This window comes from Acanthisitta chloris, unplaced genomic scaffold (assembly GCF_000695815.1).
Source record: "Acanthisitta chloris isolate BGI_N310 unplaced genomic scaffold, ASM69581v1 scaffold4304, whole genome shotgun sequence".
NCBI classification, from domain to species: Eukaryota; Metazoa; Chordata; class Aves; order Passeriformes; family Acanthisittidae; genus Acanthisitta; species Acanthisitta chloris.
The window spans coordinates 31,382-45,726 of NW_008667511.1; the positions used below are offsets into that span (position 1 = coordinate 31,382).

Genomic DNA, 14,345 nt, shown 5'->3' on the forward strand with positions numbered 1-14,345 from the left:
AAATGGACTGCCTAGAGAGGTTGGGGATGCCTCATGCCTGGAAATGTTCAGGGCCAGGTTGGATGGGGCCCTGGACAACCTGATCTAGTGGGTGGCATCCCTGCCCAAGCTGGGGGGTTGGAACTAGATGATATTTAAGGTCCCTTCCAACCCAAACCATTCTACTATTCCATGATTTCTCACCAAAATGTAACCAGAATTTTGCACACCATAATGGCTAGAAAGTCACTCAATTTACAAGTGATTAAAGCTATCACTCTGGAGAAGAAAGGGGTGGAGGGCACATATTACTACTCCTAGAAATGAAGGTTTAATCACTAGACAGTAATGAGATAGGTCAAGGTAGAGCAGGTTTCCAAAGAATTTGGTCAGCAGCCAGTCCAGGAGACATGGAAAAGATGATCAAGGAAAACAAATGCAATCAAAAGAATGTAGAGATATTCTTTTGTATGCAGAGACAGAAAGTCAATTCATTAACATTTCTCCCATGGAAACATGACTACCTTTTTGATCACGTAACAAAGGTAATATCCTTTAGTTTTAATTGATTCCACTCTGTTGATGTATATCAGCATTAGTTCTTTCTCCCTTATTTTATACACACAATAAAATTATCAGCTTTAGAAAAAATTAGAGTATTTCCTGATGGAGCAACTGTGCACGGACAAAGCAAAACAGAGAACTGCAACATGCCACAATACACTGCATCTGACTGTTGGATAGGATCACTACATCATCTATTACACTGAGGATCTATTCTAAATTCCATAACTTCCATTTTCCATTTCTAAAACATTAGGAGCTAAAACACAACTATGAAAATTACTATGCAGTCTCTGAAGGACTGGCATATTTTCCTTAATTAGATATACTATGCAGCTTTGGCCCCTCAGAAAAAAAATTCAATTACCTGTCTAGTGGTAATTAAAATCTTTTGTGTTAGCTATTATTCTTTATTTACTCCAGTTTTGAAAATACTACTACAATACTCTGTATGGAACTGCAAACAGATCTGCTTTTATTTCTTTTGCAAGCACATGAAATTTCTCACAATTAACTTACACTAAAGTTCACCACAGATTTTTATCATTCAGGTGAAAGAGAACACAGAAAATTGACAAGTTGCTGAATAAGCATTCCAGATTTTTCTTAGATTTGTCATTTTACCTTCAAACAACTTTTGTACTGCATTATTGATTTATGCATTTAGTTATGACAAAAGGCAACTGTTCATTATGCTTAAAGACCCTTTATTTGCATTTGAGCTTCCAGGAGGAGGGGAAAGCATTTACATTCAGCTTCTATCTACTGCCAGCAGAGAATCCTAGATCATATTAAGAAGAAAATGCCTAGCAGCTGCTCAGGAAACAGATAGGAAAAAAAGCCACCTCAGACAGAATGCTATTCAGCACTATTTGTATTTTAAGAAAGGTAATATAATAAGACACCTGTCCAAATAAAGCTGCCTAAGCATGTTAAAAATATTCTAACTCATACATGTGTTCCCATTTCTGGTAGTGTTCAAAGTGCAAAGGTAAAAAGGTAAAGGTAAAAGATTAAAACAGTGTTTCCACAATTATACTGGCAAATAAAAAATAAGTATTCATTTAATGTGATCTGGGACAAACAATTGTATAAATCTTGGCCGCAGCAAAATCTATGTAATAAATCCCACAAATTAGAGTCTGGGACTAGAGAGATAAAAAAAGGAATGGTAGATTCAATCCTCAATGGTCTTTTTAAAGACTTTATTCTGATTACTTTGAATTATCAAAGAAACTGCAAACTCCTCTTTTCCTCAGCTTTAAATTGTGGTTTTTATCTCAGTGAAAAAGAATGCAAGAATGACATTACAAGGTTTTGACAACTTTCTTGGAGCTCATGAATTAAATGAGCTCCCGTACCCAAGACTTTTGTCAAAAATGCCCTCGAGTTCTTTTTAAAGACTTTATTCTGATTACTTTGAATTATCAAAGAAACTGCAAACTCCTCTTTTCCTCAGCTTTAAATTGTGGTTTTTATCTCAGTGAAAAAGAATGCAAGAATGACATTACAAGGTTTTGACAACTTTCTTGGAGCTCATGAATTAAATGAGCTCCCGTACCCAAGACTTTTGTCAAAAATGCCCTCGAGTCGAGTAAAATAGAACATAAACACTTTTATGTAAATGAAATTATACTCTCACAGGAAAAGTGGCTTAGAATTTCTTTATAGGGTAGATGGTTGAGCCTCAAAATTATTTCTTGCCAGAATCACCATAGGATGAAGGATAATGGACCAAACGGCTAAATGACTATTGTAAGCATCTAGACTAACCTCCTTATACAGACAATTAAGATTGCAGAAACAATTTCTCCAATTCTCACCTTGGTAAGTCCATAGCTCCTCTTTTCTATTAACAACACCCACAGCATGTTAACAGCCATTTCCACACTACAATGTTCTGTTGCAGAAGTAAATCACCATGTGCAAAAACTTTTAAAATTACAATTTTACAGACTGTTCTATTAGCTAGAATATTAAACAGTGCACAAAACACACAATTTTACCATAAGTGTTTTATACTGCTTCTAGTACAAATAACAGACCAAAGGTACCAAGGAAACACCTGTTACTTTTTCCTTCATGAAGTGCAGCTCTGTCATGCAAATGGATTTGTATTAAAAATTTAGCTTCTTGCATTCCAATTATATGTCTTACTTCAAACGAAGAAACAGACAATGTTTCACTGGCACCTAGACAACATGTTTACACAAATCCCCACCAACATAAAAACCTAGGTAACAAGTGCAAAGAATTTGTAAATACAACCCTAAAAGGAGCTAAAATCATGCATGTATTTTCTATAAAATTTACCATTGGAAGTAGTGTTGAGACATTTTATTTTTTTAATAGGTAAAATGAAGGCAGGCAACACTATCCAACAGTAACAAGGATAACTGATTTTTGGAAAAGGCATATAAAAACTTTTGTACTAAAACATATCTCCAAGCCAGAGATATGAGTCAGCTATTGTCATTATGTAGCCTTAGCAAGGAATTTCTGGATTTACATTGGTTGCCATTTCAATCTCATGCAGAAATAACATGTCCAGCAGGACCAGGGCAGTGCTAGTCCCCCTGCATTGGCACTAGTGAGGCCACACCTCAAATCCTGTGTCCAGTCTTGAGCCCCTCACTACAGGAAAGACATTGGGGTGCTGGAGCATGTCCAGAAGCTGTTGAAGAACCTGGAATACAAGCTTTATGAGAAGCAGCTGAGGGAATTGGGCTTGTTTAGCCTGAATAAAAGGAGGCTGAGGGGGTGCTTATTGCTCTCTACAACTACTGGCAAGGAGGCTGCAGGGATGGGTCTCTTCTCCCAAGTAACAAGTGGTAGCATAAGAAACAAGTGCCTCCAGTTGTACGTGGGGAGGTTCAGATCGGATACTAGGAAAAATTTCTTCATGGGTTGTCATGCATTGGAAAAGGCTACCCAGGGGTAGCCTCAAGAAATGGTTGAGTCACCATCCCTGTAGATATTTAAAATACAAGTAGATGTGGCATTAAGGACATGGTTTAGTGGTGGACCTGGCAGTGCTGTGTCAACAGTTGGCTTCAATGATCTTAAAGGTATTTTCCAACCTAAACAATTCTATGAATCCAATTGTGCTACTGAGATGAACAACAAATCATAGCTTCTACTGGGCAGAAAATCTCCCTGACAGTATCACAATGGCACATTTTTCATTCTTCTTTAAAAGAAAAAGTCTTTTAGCAACACCTAAGAGCACAGTAGGAATTTAACTTTTATTAGAGGCCTCATTTCCAGCACAGTCTACAAGTCATGCTATATGAAGAACACTTGCAGATAACTGCACCAAAAATCTACCTTGAACTCGATTTTCAAAGTCCTTATGGTAAAGCCAGAATGTTCACAGGCAACAACAGAAGACTGAACTGCCATAAAAGCGTACAAAATTACTTCTCTATAAGTGTGCCACCTTTAAGGATTAATGCATTTTCCCAGATCTACCATGATTAATATCACATGCTAGATTAGGTTACTCATGAGTTTGGGAAAAGGGCTTTACATTAGACTGCTGAACAACATTATCCACCCTGTAAAAACTTCTTGAAAAAGTTCCACAAAATCCTTGTCTAAAAACCTGCTCCAAAACTGGCTTTCTTATATGTTGAAGCCATCATTCAGGGCCAAATGCTCTTGAATAACAATTTATGTACAAAATACTCTATGTTTAATCTTTCAGCTCTAGCTTTAATGAATGCCTTAATTCCCTGTGTACTTAGTGAAGCACATATGAGCACTATTCTTATTTTAAATGTATTTCAAATAGCAGCCTTTGGTGACAACTAATTCTGAAACACAAACTGGAATACACATCATTTTCTTGTCACAAAACGTAACAAAAGATTAAAACTGACGGATTAATAAATTGTCCTAGAACAAGAGTAATTAAACAAATGCACTTGCTGTTTAAATGCTAGCAACATGTAGCTACTCAATACATTTCAAAGCACCACTGACATCTGAAAACCCTGCTGATATGATACAAGCATCAGAAAACTTTTCTGTGATTAATTAAATGCTTGGAGTCACTTAAAAGTTAGGTACTTCATTCTGTTTTATCTTCTTTGTCAAGTGCATGTTAGCACTTCTGCTATCATTCCTCCTCATTTTCTCCTAGTCATTGCTACAGTCAATTCTCCACTGTGAGCTTATGCTTCCTTTTTGTGGCTAAAACCCATAGCTGCTCACAGCAGGGAATGCACATTTTGTTTCCCATTCAATATTTCTCATGCTGATTCACAGGAAAAAGCTCTCCTTGCAACAACTCTGAGTGTGGTAACGCTGTGAACTGCTGCTGTACTGTCATGCAAACATAGTCACACAACTTCTGATATCTAGAAAATACTTTCAGTTACCACAGCTCTGTGCCTAGAAATATTGTGCTCTGTAAACTTATATTGAGCTACCAATTCCCTGCTGTATTTGATCTCTTGTAGCTTTTCAACCTACAAAATGCAAAAAAAATGATGTTCCTTGGTTAATGGGGCCTCTACAGTTTCGCCACTGCGAGGTAAATAATGACTTTAATAGTCTTCCTCCTCCAAATCAAGGAATTTGCAAGCCAAAGCTTACATATTGTGAAATGAGATTAAACAAACAAAGTATATGTTTCTTTAAATTTCTGTGTTTGACAGCAACCATGGAGAAACGATACTATGAGAGTGCCAAGGGGCTGTGGAATGCAGGTAAATACGCACAATGAGAAGGCTAATACTTCCCCAAAGCATAGACCACTGTTTCTGTTCAACTGCCACCACTGCCATACTTGTCTCAGAACTTGCATGTTGTCAGATGAGTTCACACACTGGGCTGGTCCTACCTCATGTCTTCTGACTGAGCCTTACACGACCACTGACCCAGACTGACATTTAGTGCCAACTGACATATATGCTAGGGAAAAAAACCAACCACATATGAGGTAAAAATAGTTCTCTAAACCCAAGGAAGTTTTATGAAACTAACTTTGGATCGGTTGAATTTAAATAATACCAGTATAATGAAATTTGCCTTTGAATGAGCAACCTCAATGAACTTCAAAAAAGTTAGCTCTCACTTTGAAGCCGATTCCTCTCTGACCTGGTATTGGACCACATAACCTCCTGAGGACCCTTCCAGCCTAACTTACTGTATGATCTGATGAACAATTTTCCCCTTTAAAATGACAGTTTGTCTTTCTTCAAGATGTCATTCTTGGCAAATATCTGTCTACAATATGGGGTTTTGAGTCCTCCATGCTTCCATCAGGGCATTATGCAGTTGCCCATTTATTGACCAGTCTCCATATGTTAGACAACATCACTTTGGACAACCCTGTGCCTGCAGCTTTTCACACAGGTACATGGAAACAAGTTTGAACTTAATGCAGATGAAAAACTATTCATTTGAAAAAAACAATTTGTGCATCTTTCTCTTTTAAAGAAAGAAATTAATAGTTTGAGGCTGACAGACTTAAGACAATCTTTTACAAATCAAACCACAACATGGATTGTTCGTAAAAGCAGCCTCCCAATTCGGGGTTTGCTGCAACCATATGTAAAAATTCATGTTCCTGCCAACTCCTAGACATAATATACCAATTTCTGACTTTATTCTTCTTATGACTTAAACTGAATGCAAAAGGATATGATTTATATAGGTTTCTCAAGAGTTGTATTTCAACCCCTTATGCAACAATTAAAAAAATGAATGCCACCATATTTTTAAAAAAAAAGGTAGGAAGAAATCATGCTTAAGCAAAGAGTGGCAAGAGAAATCCCACAATTTTTAATGTGTTTCCTCTAAAGCTTTAGACACTCCCATCAATTAAAGTCAATGCATAATTAACAGTGTTTCCAGCAAGTTGCAAAGTTTGGTATTGCTACCACAGAATACACAGCACTGCACTCAGTAAACATGCAATTAGATTATATCATTCTTGTCTAGTTCATCAGAACATCTCAATATAATGGCACAGGAAAAGACTGTCTCGCTATATGAGCTACTTTTGTGGAATCCAGGCAAAAGTTCAAAGCTACAGGGCAGCTCTGTGTATTTATCATTTCTACACCAGTAATTTAATCTCTATAGGATTTGAAATTATTTTCACTTCCTTTGCTGTAACAACTAAAAAGCACAGGTATCCTTGTCTCAGCTCTCAAGAATTACTGTGTCAGGCACATGCAGCTTTTCAAAACTTCTTACAAGGAAATCTAAATCAGTGCTTACAGAAGAGCTTACACATGAGACTGTTAAGAGCCTAAACTAAAAAGCAGAGCAAAACAATGTCTTGCATCCCCTTAAAACTAAGCTATCCAGTCTTCCTTTTCAAGGAAGATGAAGAAAAACAAATTTACAGTTCATTTTACATTGATTTTAAAATATGATTTTTATAAGGTAACTCACTGGCGAGAATATTCACATGTAACACGAGACCCAGGTTTAAGTCTCTCCTCTATAGGATTTGCTAAGAGGACACAAATACAGACCACACGTAAGAAAATCACACACTATTTAGCAGGCTTTAGAGCCACTTTCACTTTCCCCATGGTATAATGAATATATTCTGATCAGATACAAAGTTGAATAGTTGCTGCAGGGAAGTCAAAGCCAAGTGATTAGCATGCTCATCTGGGACATATAAGACAGACTGAAAATCCTCTTCCAAACCAGGTCTCTGGTCCTACAGATATAAAAATAGAAATGTACTATTCTCCTTGTAAGACTGAGGTAATTAGGTGTGATTTCTATCCAGGAATATTAATTTTTCCACTGATTTTTGCATTTTAAAATGAAGTAACTAGCTTCTCATTCTAAGAAATAATATTATAGGAAAAATAGATTTTACAGCCAACTCTGCTCCAGTTATTACTGAAACCTGGTTTGTTTAAGAATTAAAAAATCATCTAGATGTAGTAGTATTTATTTTACAAATGCTACAAACTCAGTGTAAGAAACAACAATGCTACTAAATGCAGTAAAGGCTCTACAGTTTGGCCTTTGCAGTAATGGTTTGATCTCTTACACCAGGCAACCAGCTGATACCTCACATCAGCTGCAAAGACTAGTAGTGAATGGTAATTATATCCACTACCTGCTACTGCAGTCTCTGTTAGACTGGAAATTCATGCAGAAAACACATTCCAGTTTCTGCTTCAGCAATGGATACTAAATTATCCATGAGACTGAGTCCTTCCATTCCTGCATCCACTGGGAAGAGCAAAGGGGATCTGTCCCCTGCTCCTTTCTGGGCATTATTAAGAAGTAACAGTCATTTACCTTTATTTGATTCCTTTTAGAGACAAGCTGAGAGTAAGATACAAGAGGATTCTGTACTTAAGAATTGCCATGAGCTGTAGTACAAAAAGTAGGTTTTTTGGGGAGAGGGTAATTGAGTGCAAAATACAAAGGCCATAGTCTGACACTGTGCCTTTAATATGCAAGACATTTTAAGAACATTTAGAGCTCCTTTATAGTTTGCCCCAGAAAACTGAGATTTTTAATTTTGTTTTCTGAAAAATGCTATGAACTACCTGATAAACTATTTCAGCACTGGATATAACAATTTGTGGAAATTAAAAGACTTTGTGTAACATCTCCTGAGCTGAAAGAACCTATATAGGACAGAATCTGAAGAAGGAACAAAGCTAGAGGATAGACAAGAGTCTGAAGAACCATTGCTGTCGTTTGTTTACTGTTTTTCCTTTAAGTCTTTTCAAGGTGGTTTGAAAAGGGCAAATGATATATAAACCAAAAATTCAAGTTTTCCTACATTTGGCTCATACCTACAGTGGTTCCTAAGAAAGAGAAAAGACCTGTGTCTCCAGTAATGCAATGTTTTCACCTTTTTTGACAACTACAAGGTGGCAGACAAAGCTAATGAGGCTTCTGAACCCATCACTCAGTACTATTACAGAAAATGACAGCAAATGAAAAATAAAAAGTAGTGTAACAACAATATTTTCCATGAGGTGTCAGCAGAAGTATCTGAACATGTTGCTAAAGCCTTGCAAGTGCTTTTTCAGGCTGCTAAAGAGTCACAGAAAAATGAATTTCATGTATGCCATGTAAATAACCTTTCATAGTTTATCTTTCTGTTGCTCAGTACTCAGAGTGGCATTACTGCTCACTTCCTCTTTCCTTCTCCAACCTTCACATGCACTACTGGAATTCCATGCTGGTCTTCCCTCTTTGTCTCCCTCACCCTGACAGCCTTTTTTCAAAATGTAACTGATCTTTCACTTGTTAACTTTAGTTTCCAGCCCCCTGTAAACAGGAAAAAAACCAAATCATGTACCACATGTCTTTCATGTTGCATATTCATATAATTAAGAGTGTTATTCAATGTCACCTAGGACAACTATACCTGTGAACTCGTATTTCGTGAGAGAAAAAGGACAAGCAATGCATCACAGAGTAAGCTCATATTGCATGGACAGTCAGAATGACCAAGAGTAAGTTGTCCTTCATTAATATGACAAACATATTTAAGAAGCCCAACAATATACTTTCTTGAAAATGTGCTCATCTGTTTTCCCAACATGATTTTTACATTTATCGTCCAATAAGATCCATGATATTCTAAACCTTACATATATATGTAGGTAGATTCTATATGAGAAAATAAGTTTAGAAATGGTTAAATATATAACTTCAGTCTTGATAAATAACATGAGCTTTTACATGTGTCTTGGTTATCCACTAAAAATAGTTAAATCTACATTTGCAAGATAAACATTACATTTGAAATCAAAGAAGCATGAAGTCTACTACTGAAAGGGATTACAAATACAGTACAATCTGGAAATGAGTTCATATGAGATTTTTCTATAGTCATATTTCAACTAATTGACATTTCACAGGGACAAAACAACATTTGAATACAAGGACAAGAGGCTCATGAGACTCCATTGCAGGTTTCATTTTAAATTTGATCCCATTCTTGAATGACAGAGTTAAAACAAAGTAAGTTGAAAATGCAAATTCAGCATCTCCTATAGGTCAAGCCACTATCTCATAACAACAAAGGTCAGTTTTCTCCCACATGAATTTATTTTGATGATGGTTTCAGTAACATATAACTGACTGTGTAAAACCATTAGTAAGTACTTAAATATTGATTCTGTTCTTGCTCAGCTGGAATGCAGAACTGCAAGTAGGAATGCAGATTGCACTGGTAGCTACCAATTAATTTTTTTCTGAGGTTTAATATAAAATGTCCATTTTATATTCATGATGAAAATGTGAAGTAGAAATGTCAAGCAATATGGATCAATAATTTTATCAGATTTGTGTGACCAAAACTCTAGGAAACTGCAACTCCAACACTGAGTAAAAGTTTATACTATATAGTTCCTTGCAGAACATTCAGTGACTTTTTTCTTAAAATATGAACAACAGTATAGTGCATTTTCATCTAATATGACTATTTTTCTCTATGTGCAAAAATATTTCTTTCATAGACATAAGTCTTTCTAAAACAAAGCTATTTCATTTGCAAATTAAGAAACCTCTAAGCATGCAAGAAGAAAGGTGGCATCTTACCTGCATTGGAGCCTGTCAAGTTGTAACGTGCATTCAGCTTTTTAATGATATTTTCATGGATCTGATACCAATCACTCTCTGTATTGCACCTAGAAAAATTATAACCGTCTTAATTCTCAGATGGGAACATAAGTTTATCAGATCAGCTTCACAACATATTTCTAAATGAAACAATAGGAGCTAACAAAGCCCCATGAAACTGCCTATCTCACTGGAAAGAGCAAGACTGCTCTCAGCACTTGAGAAAGGCACCATGTTTCATGTGGCAAAGGGTGGGAGAAAGATAGGAGCAATTATGTTCAGGAACTCAGCCGTGACCAAGTTCATTTCTGTATAGATCTATCCTTCAGCACTAAACCACACAGAAATCTATCTTGTGACACTCAAGAGGGGACACAGTACTCAGAGCTGGCCTTAGCAAACAGAACAACCTGTGCTGTACACTTCAAAGTTATTTAAAACAGGATGTGATCTTCAGGAGGTAGTCAGTGAAAGAGCAAACCACATTTTAATGTACATTTAAAGAATAGCTGGATTTCCATAATGAAAATATGACTATGTTCTAAGGATCACTTTTTAAAGTTTAGACTGGAGTTAGCCTTAGCATCAAATCTGGTTTTGAGTGACATTTCTTCTCCCATTGTTTTTGTTTTAAAACAAACAGGCAAAACTAAATGAAGTAAAAATATAATAGCAAACAAACATAACAATTTGTTAGCCAACAGTGAACACTTATTTTAATTTAATGTCCTGAGAGTCTGAATAAGAGCCAGTCCACATGTCCACTGTTGCACTAAATAGCCTTTCTGTAGCATTGATTACAGCAGCTCTAATTCAACACAGATAGATAGAGAGGAAAGGAGAAAGGCTGCCTAAAGAATTCCATGCCTTCAAGACCTGAGTGCTACATCCAGGAGGGGCAGAACTTCATCATGTGCATGACAATACATGTCCCAGGTTTATGTACATAGAACAGACTACTCTACAAAACAGTTCTTACTATAATGGCCAAGATCAGAAGGAAATTACATGCATTGTGTTGCTACTAGAAAATTGAACTTTCTTCAAATTACTTTCAGGCAAAATCCACTATTTAACCAACCATTCATTTTTCAATCTACTTTTGATTCATTCTCCAGCACTAACTACCTTTTAGACTTTAGTTATTCCTGTTATCTAACTGCTTCATTTCACAAAGATATTCTGCCTGTTTTTTTATACAGTTACAAAGTACTTCCACTCGCTGCCTAAGCAGCACAAGGCATTTAAGCAAGTCCTAAAAGCACTTTATGTTGCCATAAAAAGAGAGCTCCAGAAGGATGTGAAAAATGCTGAAACATACACAAATATCTAAAAGGATGTCACCTTTAATATTATCCCATTCTATAAACACATCTGTAGAACTAGACAAAATTTTCCAAACCGTGACCAAAAAAAAAAAAAATAAATTAAGAAACAGAAGAAATTAGCTACTACACTTTTTTTGGAACAGAAAGGAGCTACAGCTATTTACTCACACTGTATTAGCACCACTGCTTCTGATGCAACCTGACTCAAGATACTTCCAAAAATTAAGAAAAAGGGATTCCTTACATGTAGACTTTTAAGACGAGGTCATCCTTTGAATCTCCTGCCAGCAAATCTGCAATACTGAGGACAGCACAGCCAAAGGGCCGTCGATATTGTACGTTGCAAGCATTTTTCTTTTCTCCAGCTCCCATTCGTCCTGCCAAACAAAACACAGATTTGATGCATAATCCATGGAACTGTCTCTCTTCAAACCACAGAAGGGAGGCAGCAAGCAATCCAGCTCAGCATGGTGACAGGTCAGAGCAGCTGATGCCAACTGCACTCGTTGGGAACCTGGTCCATCTTTATACAATGATCAGATAACAAATGATACACAAAGTCCACTAAGTATGTGGTGATCTTGAAAGGTCTCAGAACAGAGGTTCTATTCATTCTCTGATGACCTCTACTCAACAAACAACATTTTCTGATACTTAGTGATAGCAACCTCGTGGCACTAGCAAATTAAATTTAGAGTTCAGACATGACAGAGTGTTTAACGTCAGTTGTCTGGTCAGACTTATTTTACTGTGGTTGTTGCTACCCATGATTCATGCAAGAGGTGTACAATTTAGTAATCAAATGCTGCTTCCAAATAGGCAACTGGCAAGCAAGGGCACAACTGAGCAGCTGCAGTAAAATCAAGTAGAGATTAAACACAAGGAAAAAAGGATGACAAAGGGCAGAAGAACAATTTACGATAAGGAAAGAAGGCAGGCAAGGGAAAGATATTTGAAACAATCTTTTTCCTAGCCTTTTCTATTGGATTTAAATACAATTGATCAGTCTTCTCACTGTGTTCCTGGCATTTGAAACTACTCTCTTTCTAGACATTTTATTCAAATGTGCAGTGGCAGTTATGTATCTTTCCCATCAAGTCTTTATTTCTGGTTAAAAAAAAAGCCTATGGTTGCAGTTGCTGCAGGGCAATGCCTCCTCTAAATATTTCTATGCATCACAGCAGCTAGAAGAGCAATTGTTCATTTTCACACCATGCAGCATATAAATGCTATTTCAACCTTTTAATATTTCAGTGTTTCATTTAGAAACTCAACTGAGAATATACTTGGAAATTATAAAATAGGAAAATTTCTACTCCCTATTGTTCTTTAAAACATTTATTCTTCCCAAATATACTTACATCAGACTTAACCATACCTTTTTTGAACCCTTGTCAATGAAAACAAAACACAGTACTTTGATGAAATACTTAACCCGCATGAAAATGCAAGGAAAACATTATTTTGAGCTCTGAGAAATAATTTTATTTTGCAACAAGTTATTTCTGAACTCAGTACAAGTTAGAGTGACCACAATTCAAATCAAAATATCTTTGAAAAACAGGAAGAAAAGTAGCATTTAGTACTGTACTGACGAACCTAGAAATGGTTTACAAAGAAAACAATATGTCTAAGAGGTCAGAAGCAGAGCCAAAGATTATTGTTTCACATCAGCAGAGCCTGGAGGATAACTTCTTAAAATGAACACCTAACAGAAACATACACTTTTTTTCTCCCTATTGTTCTAGAGGACGTGATATCTATCTACAGCATCAGAAATTAAAATTATTATGAAACATTGTCCATTTCTTTCCCTCTACACCTTTTTAAAGGTGTCAGGGAGCAGACAAAATTCATCTGAATGATTTCAAATATACATCAGATATTGTATACTAATTAGGTACATTAAATATCCAGGCAAGTTTTGCTTTTAACAAAGGATGCTTGAAATTACTCTTTGGAACACAAATGGACTCCTCAATGACAATTCCATCATCTGAATGCAGTTCATATTTGACATTTCATTTTGTTTTGTGATAGTAACAAAATATCCAGCATCTAAATTCAGTTAGCAGTACACTTGATAAATAACATAAACCAATGCTGAGAAATCAAGAACAGTTTTTCCATCAAAAATAAGGCATTTTCTTTTCTAAAAATTTATTCAAAAGTCTAGCTTATCTAACAAATTCCAAAGCTGACCCCAGGCAATTTTCTTTTATTTACTCTCATATGTCTAACAAATGTAAGATTATACCTACCTATTCGGATAATGTGCACAGTGATATAGATGTCCTTCCTGAGTTCACTGCTACCCAAATCCTGCACAAGATCAGAACCTCATTATTTCTGACTCCTGATTAAAATGCGACATTTAAAGAGATCTGTACACACTGCTTTCACTGCCAGTGAAAGTGATAAATGAACAGTCAGTCCATTTATACAGCATTAACAAATTATCCCTTCAACATTTTAAATTGGTGGTCAAGCACTCAAAATGACTGTCCTAAAATATAATGGGTTAAAAAATTTCTGTAATGCTCAAAATCAGTGGGAGGGCACAAGAAACTTGCTGTGTGCCTTGAACAGCATTTGTGCAATTCCAAATATTCTGAACGCACAGACTGCTGCACAAGCAATTTTTTGGCTGTAAAAAGTACAAGGAGGAAACATAACTGGTCCTTGTTGCAGGGAGACAGACTGGTGCATATGCTCCATAGAAGTTTAGATGAATGTCCACACACTGCCAGAAAACATTCAAGTTGAGAGTTCAGCAATACTCCTCAACCAGCCTTTAGAGTTGATGCTCATAACAATGTATGAGCTTAGGGAGCAGTTCTGAGTTAACCACAGAAAAACAACTTAATCCAACTTTATTTTCAATACCCAGCTCAAAAAAAAGATTGA

General features: G+C 36.3%; 1 protein-coding gene across 1 annotated transcript in view; it reads right to left on the reverse strand.

Moving 5' to 3' along the window:
• The window catches only part of LOC103800147 (dedicator of cytokinesis protein 4-like), a gene marked incomplete at both ends in the record, with an annotated part of 69,061 nt that overhangs the window by 28,212 nt on the left and 26,504 nt on the right, over positions 1 to 14,345 (reverse strand). The window contains 3 exons of the mRNA XM_009072513.1: positions 10,090 to 10,178; positions 11,683 to 11,815; positions 13,700 to 13,760. Of these exons, the coding sequence (XP_009070761.1) occupies positions 10,090 to 10,178; positions 11,683 to 11,815; positions 13,700 to 13,760 (283 nt within the window). The remainder of the gene's footprint in view (positions 1 to 10,089; positions 10,179 to 11,682; positions 11,816 to 13,699; positions 13,761 to 14,345) is intronic.